At 50.7% G+C, this 10377-nt stretch overlaps 1 protein-coding gene across 5 annotated transcripts in view; it reads left to right on the top strand.

The window, feature by feature from the left end:
* Positions 1-355: 355 nt before the first annotated feature.
* The window catches only part of LOC142560839 (FGGY carbohydrate kinase domain-containing protein-like), a 51379-nt gene continuing 41357 nt past the window's right edge, over positions 356-10377 (top strand). For 2 of the 5 annotated variants that reach the window (XM_075673215.1, XM_075673219.1), the window contains exons 1-3: positions 358-793; positions 5183-5288; positions 9616-9767. In XM_075673215.1, the coding sequence (XP_075529330.1) occupies positions 620-793; positions 5183-5288; positions 9616-9767 (432 nt within the window). In that variant the 5' untranslated portion in view covers positions 358-619. Of the gene's footprint in view, positions 794-5182; positions 5289-9615; positions 9768-10377 lie in introns of all 5 variants that reach the window. The other 3 variants (XM_075673217.1, XM_075673218.1, XM_075673220.1) reach the window with 3 other exon arrangements.

Below are 10377 nucleotides of genomic sequence, written 5' to 3'. Positions count from 1 at the left end.
GCTATAACGCGTATGATGATAATAATAAAGAAAGAAAAAAGAGAGAAAAGAAATACCGCTGCGGCACGCGCACTGGCGCTGTGCCGCGACGGCTCGCCCTCCCTTTTGTCAGCAGTCGCCTGCCTTCCGCTCCACACGAAGAGTTGAGCCGTTTGAGGACTGCAGAAAATAGCTCCTCCTGCTGTTACAGTTACTCTGTGTGTACATTATGCTGCTCACGAATAGAGCATCGCAAAGTTAACGTTCGCACGCTCTTCCAAAAACATTTCTGTCAGCGCGAAGGGTGTTTTCCAGCACCTTTCAAACTGCTTTTTTTTTTTTCGTTGCGTTCGTCAGATAGGAGGCGCTTGAACTTAGCGTTCACAAACGCAGACGAATGTTCGCAAAGCACGCTGCAGTCGGATAAATTGTAGTGTTTTAGCGTGTTACCACAGTCAATCGACGTTCACCGGTGTCTTATTGTTTACTGCGGCACGGCAGACGGCAAGATAGGCGCCGTCGCCAACCACACGCGCCCTTTCCGCACTTCTCGCGCACGCACCGACTCCCAGCCCGAGTGCAACAACACGAGGAGCGCGCTCGCTGTCTCGACCGCCGCGTGCGCGGGAAGCAAGGCACCATGCAGTTCGTGTCCGTGGACGTGGGAACGCAGAGCGTCCGCGCAGCACTCGTCACCGAAAGAGGACGCTTCGTGAAGACGGCGTCGCGGCCGCTGGAACTGTGGAACCCGCGGCCTGGTTTCTACCAGCAGTCATCGGATCAGATATGGAGTGCCTGCTGCGACGCCGTCAAGGTACGCCCGGGGCCACTTCTCTTTTCAATCGGAGCTTATCGTCGGCCGAGTTTTGATGCTACCGCCGAATTGAATACCTGCTGCTTCGAACACAAAGGCTCAAAAGCAGAAACGAGGATGACAACGCAGTTGTACACGTCGTTGTCGGTGTTCTGTTGTTTTCCTTGACTGATCCTAGCTTACATGTGCGTCTCGTTACCGGCGCGTACGCGCTATTTATAGCCGCTTATCTTCGCCCGTACGAGAGGAAGGGCGAAGCTCTCTTCAATGAGAACAATCGTTGCCGTTCCTTCTTGAAGTGTCGCTCAACGGCACCTGTAGGTATCCGCTGCCGGCCGCGATTATAGCGACAAGAGACCTCTTTATCAGCTGTCGTTGGAAATGCGCCCAGCTGAGCTTCCTTTGCGTTCCCGTTGCGTTTCCTCTACGATCCGCAATGTCTGCGGCCTTTTAGGCCGGAGAGTACGTTTTAAGTTCGTCCTTCCCAGAACAGAGGGTAAGAAAAAGAACCGTGGAAAGCAACCGTGGTGCTCGAAATACGCTCGCTGCACAATCAGTTGAAAAGGACGAGGAACAGTCTGCCAAAATACCCCACCACCACCACCACCATAGAACAACCGCCACGGTGGGTGTTCTGTGAAATCAGACAACGCAGCAGGGCATTATCTGTAACGACATACATTGGTCGTTCTTTCGAACACACAGAAATCGCCACGATGAAAGTTTGCAGTGCAGCGATAATAGTTCCCGCCCAGTCGTACGACATTCCGCTGCGAAAATATTCAAGCATTCGACGTTGGGAGCACAGCTTCTATCGTAATCCCACTGCCTTGCTGGTACCATGGCGTATGGTTTCACGCTTTCACTCGCACATACAGTGTAGGGCGCGCGGCAGCGGACGGTGTTGGACTTTATACGAAACATCACGGCGACAGCGACGTCGACGGAAGAAATGCACCGGGAGTGTCCACACAACTGCTATCGCCATAATATGCAGAAGACAAGGGTAATGTTCAATAGCCTGGCAAGGAACCAAGAATTCGTGATCGCCAACCAGCCTCTAGAGTCTGTGCAGAAGTACGTGTATCTAGGACAGCTTACTCACATGGGTCCCTGACCATGAGAAGGAAATTTACAGAAGAATAAAAATAGGTTGTTGAGCATATGGCAAGCGCTACCAAATCCTGACAGTTGTTGAAAGCCACTGTCATTGAAAAGAAAAGTAAGATAATTGCATTCTACCCGTGGTAACATATGGAGCAGAAACTTGGAGGTTAACAAAGAAGCTCGAGAACAAGTTAAGGACCGCGTAAAAAGCAATAGAAGGAAAAAATGTTAGTCGTAACGTTAAGAGACAGGAAGAGTGGTGTGGATGAGATAGCAAACAGGCACAGCCGATATTCTAGTTGACAGTATACGAGAGAAACATGAAGTTGGGTAGTTTATGCAGTGCGTAGGTTAGATAACCGGTGGTCCTTTAGAGTTACTGAATGGGTGCCAAGAGAAGGGAAGCGCAGTCGAGGACGGCAGAATACTAGGTGAGGTGATGAAATCAGGAAATGCATGGGTGCTAGTTGGAATCAGCTAGCACAAGACAGGGGTAATTGGAGATCGCTGGGAGAGGTCTTCGTCCTACAGTGGACATAAAAATAGGCTGCTGCTAATGATGACAATAATGGCGATGACGACGATGATGATGAACGGAGTAACGCGTTTCTAACGGCCATGGAGCAAGGAAACTGAGGAGAGGCCCTACCCCTTCCGCGCGCTAGAAGAAAAGTGTGGAGGAAATGACGTAGTAGGTTCTCCTTTGTTTTGCTGTTTTTTTTATTTCTTTGCTGTAGTGGCCCCGCCTTTCGGCCCAAAATGGCGGCTTTGTTATTGTTCTGTGCGCTCGCACGTGTTGCTCCGTAGGTTTCGTACCGTGGCAAAGGCGCTGTGCGGGCAGGTTTGCGTTGGTCTCCGTGTTTTGTTGCGCTGCGTTATCTGGACCATGCTCAACCGGATGTTGCTGTGGCCACGTGGGACAGGAGGAACTAAAGTTCGTGAAATTAACGCGCATGCAACGCTGTACGCAATGTACCGTGCCACGACAATGGCAACGGACGAAGGAATATCCGCGGGAAATTTTGCCCTCTTTGGCGGAATCATGCTAACGTGCTAACGATTGCTAATGCTATCTTCGGCTGGTCGTTTCTGAGCACTCTGGAGCGCTCTCGCGAGCGGCGTTGTCTTCGGCTGGTTGAAAGAGGGTGCGCGCCCTGCGTTCGGCTGGTTCTTCTCGATTGCTCTCCTCTATCTTGGAGCGCTCTGAGGCGCTCCGAGCCCTGTCGTCGGAGCAGTCATCGAAAACGTCATCGCAGCGCCGCGTCGCTGCTGTTGGCGACGGCCCACCGTAACCTTGGCAACCTAGGCCACTGCATGCTGGCGTGTCGACGAACGTTCGTCCCGCCGGCACGTCCGCCGGTTTTTCCGGCAGCGCCGGGAGCTTTGGATGGGCGAAACATCGGACGTTGGCAGTAGTCACGTGGCTTCGCATCAGCAATTTCCTCCTCCGAGAGCGAGTCGCACGTTCGGCTTGCGCGCTTGTCCCCTACCTTTGAGCTCGGGAAACGACCGATCTACCCGACTCTGCTTCGGGGCATACAGGCGACCAGTCGAAGATACCATTAGTATTGCTGCGGAGCGCGCGGGTCCGAGCAGCACGGTTGCGCGCAGCGCGGCGTGGTTTCGCGAGAAATGTAAACAAGAGAGGAGAGCTGGCCCGATAGGCGGTGCCACACCATGAGCAACGCCAACTTCCGGCTTCACTTTCGCTTCACAAAGAGTGACGTCAGGGCCTCTCCTGAGTTTCCTTCCTTCCTCCGTGCTAACAGCAGAAAGTAACAGCAGCCACAGCGCATCACTTGCGCCGCGACCAAAACATAGTACATCTACTACTAGAAGCACAAATATGCACGACTAATGTGTGAATTGATGTGATCTTGCGTCCACAAGTAGCAGTTGTAATATGCGAAGTAGTTATTTTATAAAAAGAAAAAAAAAACGTTGCAGATAAAAAAAACTGCCCTGCGAAACACGCGGAGTGAGACTTCCACGGCCGCACTACTTGCGTAGCTTCCGCAGCGTTGCTTGCTATGTATGACACGACACGGAGTATATGGGCCTGTGCGGAAGGAACAGTAAAATTCAAGCTGCAAACACCGATGGTTTCCGTTGTGCGACACCTCGTGCACCATCGAAGGGTGGCGTCTGCGACGCGACTGGTGGCGCTGCTCCTGTTACCAGTGTTCTGAAACGCTGGGTGGCGGCCGTGGCGATGATTCTGTCGCGCAGCTGCGGTTGCGTCGCGTTCTTCACCGTATCTACATGTCGCCCCCGCATATTGTTCGTACACCGTTGAGGAGCATCAGCGCACAGCGCAACCTTGTTAGCGCTGTCAAGGCCTGGCGATTTGGAGGAGATGTTAAGATATTTTGCTTTTGTCACTGACTTTTGTGCGTTTCTGTCTTAAAGTAAATAATTTGAATTGAATTGAAAATAGTCACAATCTTGTGGAGCCAACAGACAATGAAACCTAGCAATGCAAAGGGTAAACTACTTTTTTTAAATTTTAAATGTAAGCATGATAACGTAAACAGAAATGACAGTGCACGAAAAAATTCACCGACGATTACGATACTCCCTAATGCGAAATTGGAGCGAAGCTCTACCCGTGCTTGCATTTCGCGACATATTGGCTGGCGCGGACAATCTGCCTCGAGCGGCACGTGCAAACGGAGCGAAGTGTGGCACGACTGCCTCTCCAATCGGGAGATTGCGAGAGGCAGCGCGTGGGTGACGCGCTGCCCTCGTGGGTGGCCCTATGCCTTCCTTGGTTTCATTCTGTTTATGTGAGGGTGATTATCGAAGGGACGTCTTTCCACAATGCCATTATCGGTCATCAAAGCTTCCACAGTGTTTCACAACGCTGCTATGATGAAGAGTGGTCGAACACTATGTCGCTGGAGCAAACATTTCTGCAAATGCGCCTGTCTTCGTCAGGGCGTCAAGTCCAGAAGCATCGCTTGTCCGACGACTGTTGATTACTTCAGGCATCTATCTTCTGTGATCTAGTATTGGTTGAAACCCTGCTCCAAAGGACATGCAGCCACGGGACACGCACGCTCAAGGATGTGATAGCACCGTCATCATCTAGTGTACGTGTTTTTGGTGCACCCTAGTATGTGAAACTGCCGTGGCATTTCAGAACAATAACGCGAACTGCCTATGAATTGAAACTTTCGGAGTTTGGATGGCACAAAGGAAATAGAAAACATGGTCGCATGTACAAGGCATGTAACAACAAGCTCAATTTCCAACCCCTTCTGCTTGTGAATACTTGCACAGGAGGTGTGTCGGGACGCCAAGGACGTAAGTGGCATCGGCTTCGACGCCACCTGCTCGCTCGTGGTGCTGGACGACTCCGGTCGCCCACTGACCGTCAGCCCCAAAGGTACGCTTTGTAAGGTAGACCCATCTTTACAGACAAATGAACTTGGATTGTTGCCCCATCCGTCGCAGCTCACAAACCAGCGTGCCTTTTCTGACTGTTCTCCGTGACCAATTGTAGGCTTGATGGGCAGCCCCACGTGCTCGCGCTGTCAATGATTCCCTGCTTGCTTTTTCTTTTTAGAGCGCAGCTCTTTGGCGTCCGTTCCTGGGTTTCGCGTCGTCGTCGGCGTTGTCGTCGGCCTCGTAACCAGCTCCGCCCCCCTTTCATCCCCCCAGCGCTAGCAGCGACGGACTGATACCGCTGGATGCCGCTGACGCCGCTAGAGAGTCAAGATAACGTGACTGCATAGAACACCGTCGCCGCCATGCAGAAAGAGGAGGAAAGGGTCCCCCCCCCCCTGTTCTTGTGTGGCGGATAGGGTGCTCTTCAGTTGCCGACGCGCCGGTTATTTCACGTAGGCCCCGGCACGTCGACGAATACGTGACCACCTTCCCACGGCTAGACCTGGTTCTTAGCGCTGCGGAAGCGAGGGTATCATATTGTTTGTGTCGGCATCGGCGGCGTTGTCCCTGAAACCAACTCCGCAGCTGGGGTTGACTCACTATCGGCGTCAGCGGCATCAGTCAGTCGCTGCTATCTCTTCCCTCCTCCCTTTATCGTGTTGTCCGCTTGCTGCGCGCGCTTCTGCCCCCATCGTTTGCCGCTGGGTGTACACGCCGCCCCCCTCCCCCCTCTTCCTGCGAGTCTCCGGTTGTCAAAGCGCCGGCTCGAACTTAATTCCTTTCTTCGCTCCTCCTCCAATGCAACCCCTGTGCGGTGGCAATCAGAGAGCCAGATCGGTGGCGGCGGATCTGTATATGTGCACCGCCCGAGCCGAAATTGCCGCTGCCGTTCGCCCTGTGCGGTGGCAATCAGAGAGCCAGATCGGTGGCGGCGGATCTGTATATGTGCACCGCCCGAGCCGAAATTGCCGCTGCCGTTCGCCACTGCGAAATTATCTGCCAGTTCTTTCTGAGCCATGAGCGAGACGACCGATGGAAGTCCTCCGTCTGCTGCTGCTGCTGCTGCTGCTAAACGAGCTGCCAGAGCAGAGGCCCAGCGCCGTCGCCGTCAGAATCCAGAGGTGCGTGCCGCCGAAGCAGAAGCTTACCGTCGCCGCCGTCGAGATGATCCAGGAGTACGGGAAATATAAAAAAAAATTCTGTGATAGCGCATACATGTGTTGCTCGATTTCTTTGCCTCAATCTATCGAAAAGGTGAAACAGCTTATTTGCTGCGCTCAAATTTCGCATTAGGAAGTAACGTAATCGTCAGTAATTTTTTCTTTCTCTTTTGATCGCTTTACCCCTTCGCTTTGCGTGAGGTAGCAAACCGGCCGCTTGTCTGTTTGATGTTTTTTGAGGAAGTTGTTGCTGTAGTAGTAGTAGTAGTAGTAGTAGTAGTAGTAGTAGTAGTAGTAGTAGTTGAAGTAGTAGTAGTAGTAGTAGTAGTAGTAGTAGAAGTAGTAGTAGTAGTAGTAGTTGAAGTAGTAGTAGTAGTAGTAGTAGCAGTAGTAGTAGTAGTAGTAGTAGTAGTAGTAGTAGTAGTAGTAGTAGTAGTAGTAGTAGTACACAAACAATAAAAAAGAAATGTTAAAGACAACAAGATTTGCTCTATTTATCTGGTCGACATCCATATGTTTCCCCTCTTCTGTTCTGTTCCTGCTGTTTAGAAGCCTTGCGTGATAACCTTTAGAAAAATGCAGTTGCGCTCAAGCGTTGAAGTAGTGACATCGATAGTGCATTAATATATTCCGCGTGCAGCACCTATTGCACAAAAATTCCGCAGCCTTTGTGCGGAAAGCCACGGCAACGCAAAGAAGAGGAAGGACACAGGACGGGCGTTGTCTAGCTAAAGTTTAGTGAGAAGAGACGCAAGAAAAGGAAGGCACGATCTGCTTGCGCATGCCATTAAGTCACGTGAACTGGATCACTGAGCATTTTAACCAAGAGGTGGACACGCAACCATCATGCATCTTTTGTATGTGAAATGCTCCTGAGAGTTCACGAGCTTTTTAAAAGTCTTCGTGTCTGATTATCATCCTGGTGTGATCGAAGAAAGGCTTACGACCAAATTCTTTACAATGTGCTGAAAAATGGGAGGTAGGCGTTCCCTTTAAAGTGTGATTCCAACTCGTCCAACTTTCCACGTTACTGCGTCCGCAGTCGTGCGCATAATTTGTTGCAGCAAACAATGGCTTTGCTGCTGACGTAATTCTTTAAAATATGGCACATACCCTACATCGGGAAAGTTGAGTTAATATGGACACCGGCTCACTCTGGGCTGGAGGGCAACGAACTTGTCCACCAGTTCACCCGAGAAATGGAACACCGGGTAGAGGAAGGTGAGCCACAGTCCATAATTAGTTATAGAGACATTACCAAACATTATAAGACGGAGAGGCGCCGTTACCCCGATCCTCACAAATCGCTTAGCAGAGAACAGCAAGCAATCTACAGGCAGATACAGGCAGGATCCTTCCCGCACCCTTACCTTCAAAACAAGATGTACCCGGAAAGGTACGAGGAGGATTGTAACTTCTGCAAAACTCAGTTAGGCAGGCTCCAACACGTCATTGGAGTATGCGATTTCATCAAGGCAATCCCCCCACCTCTTACGTGCCCCACTACCCTACCCCATCCCTCATCCACCCTTACCGAGCGATGGGAGACCTTGCTAACCAGCACCGCCCTGGAAGACCAGCTTGTCCTGATCTCCAGGGGCCAGGCGGCTAGGGAAGCATATGGGTCCCGGGAAGAGGGAACCACTTCCATCGACGGTGTCTTAGAAGATGTCGAGCTCTGCTCAATAAAGTTGTTTCTCTCTCCCGACATCGCATGGATCACATTAGAAATGAAACTACCATCAACAGATATCAGTATTTTGAAGAAAAACTGAACAAGAAAATAGTTGATGTGAAATTATAGGAAACTATAAAACGAGAGATTAAGATAAGATCTTGCTAAAATAAGTCACTACCGAGACGACAATATTATTGACGTGAACTGCTTGATACTACAACGAATTTGTGATGTGCAATGTCAATTGTACCTGCCGCGGTGGCGTAGCGGCTATGGTGTAGCGCTACTAAGCACGGGGTCGCGGAATCAAATCCCGGTCGCGGCGGCCGCATTTCGGTGGGGGCGAAATGCAAAAAAGCCCGTGTCCCGTGCATTGGGGCACTTTAAAGATCCCCTGGTGGTCAAAATTAATCCGGAGTCCCCCACTACGGCGTGCCTCATAATCAAATCGTGGTTTTCGCGCGCAAAACCCCAGAATTCAATTCATTCTTCTTCTAGCTTGGCAGTGCGCTCTGTCTCCCTGGCCTCTTTCGCTGCCTGTCGTGCGGCCTTCAGCCGGTTTTCTTCTTCTAGCTGGACAGCTTCCATATGGACTAACGCACAGTATGGCGTGGGGTGGTGCTGTGGGGTGTGCGGTTGCGAACATGCAGTACACCCATTCTAGGATTGTGCATGGTTCGTATCAGCTCTATCCAATCTACTTTACCGGTTGCCATTTCATGCTTACATCTACTCTCTGTCACGGCAGAGCCAACAATTTTTTTACTCATTCAATGTCCTACTGGTGAAAGGAGGCGCTAAAAATACTCAGCACTACTAAAGTTGCGCTAAGCATATTTGTGATCAAGCGAATTTCACGTATAGCTTATTACAAATATGCGCTGAGGGCAAGACGCGTGTTTTTTCTTCCTTCAGCGATACACGACATTCCGCGCGAGGAATTGTGGGCATGCGTGCTATGGTGGCTCCTGACAGACCTCCAGTGAAGCACAGAGAGCCTCGTGCCTGTAGTGTCGGCAATGGCCTACGCAGCTGCCGGAAGAGAAGGACTTTGAACAAAAGGCGACGACAGAAGCCGGAGTTCCTCGAGCCGCATGTACAAGAAGAGGCGGATGGAAGATAAGCGCTTGTTTTAAAGTTTGCGCCCGGCTACGTACACAGTCGCGACGTCTGGAACGTCATAACGATTGATGACAAAAGGGAGAGAGCACTGAATTAGTTGCAAAACGAAAAAAAAAAACCAGACACAGCGTCTTTGTATTACGAACCGAAGTCACAGCCAAAACTTGTCTGCTACGCCTAACGCCATCGCACCTCCATAAGAAGAGCTTTAAAACATTTATGCTTCAAAAGAACCCGTGGCTTCCCTGCTGATTATTCTGTCACGCTTATTGTGCACAAAAAAGGGGTAGTCGCTGATGACTACTGCTAGCATTTTTTGGCTCTGGCAACCAGTTCGTTATGGACCATTGAGTTTGTCTGCGCAGGTGAGCCGGAGCAGAACGTGGTGCTGTGGATGGACCACCGCGCCGCGTCGCAGGTGGAGGCCATAAATGCGACCGGCCATTCTGTGCTGCGCTTTTTAGGCGGAACCATGTCGCCCGAAATGCAGCCCCCGAAGCTCCTCTGGCTTAAGCAGGTGAGTGGGCGGCAGTAGAATTGCAGCACCGACGAAATTCTGAGCAGCAGTGGGGCGAAAGCTTCAATGAGGTGCCTAAAATGGGGAATCGATATCGCTATCATGAAGATGTCAGATGGAAAACCGAGATTAATGTCTCTACCCGTGGCTACTGAAATCATACAAATATTAAACAGCAGTTATAACATCTGTTCTGTAAGTGTTTTTTTTTTGGGTCAGTAATAATGACGAGCGAGAGAGATGCAAATGAGAGAAAGGCAGGGAGGTTAACCAGACTTAAAACCTCCCGTTTGCTACCCTGCACTAGGGGAAGGGAAAGGGGAAGTAAAGACGGAAAGAAGAGCGTGACAAAAATAAAAGCGTGAGAAAAAAATATGAAAAGGGATGAAATGGGGTCATTATAGTCTTTCTAATAGGCCACTGTCACGTAGAAAAGTCAACAAAGCCTTGACCGACTTTTGCTGCGACGACAGTTCACGTCGGCATTCCAAAACTGACTGTTCTGAAAGTGGCCTGTCGTCAAGGCGTGCCAACGTAGTCGCTAGTGACAGCCGGTGCGCGCTGTATTGAGGACAGTGGCAGAGCACGTGTTCGATGGTCTCATCGCCGC

The sequence above is a fragment of the Dermacentor variabilis genome, chromosome 10 (genome assembly GCF_050947875.1).
Source record: "Dermacentor variabilis isolate Ectoservices chromosome 10, ASM5094787v1, whole genome shotgun sequence".
In the NCBI taxonomy this organism is placed as follows: Eukaryota; Metazoa; Arthropoda; class Arachnida; order Ixodida; family Ixodidae; genus Dermacentor; species Dermacentor variabilis.
The sequence above is the reverse complement of the archived record's forward strand: the minus strand, read 5'-3'. Positions and strand labels throughout refer to the sequence as shown.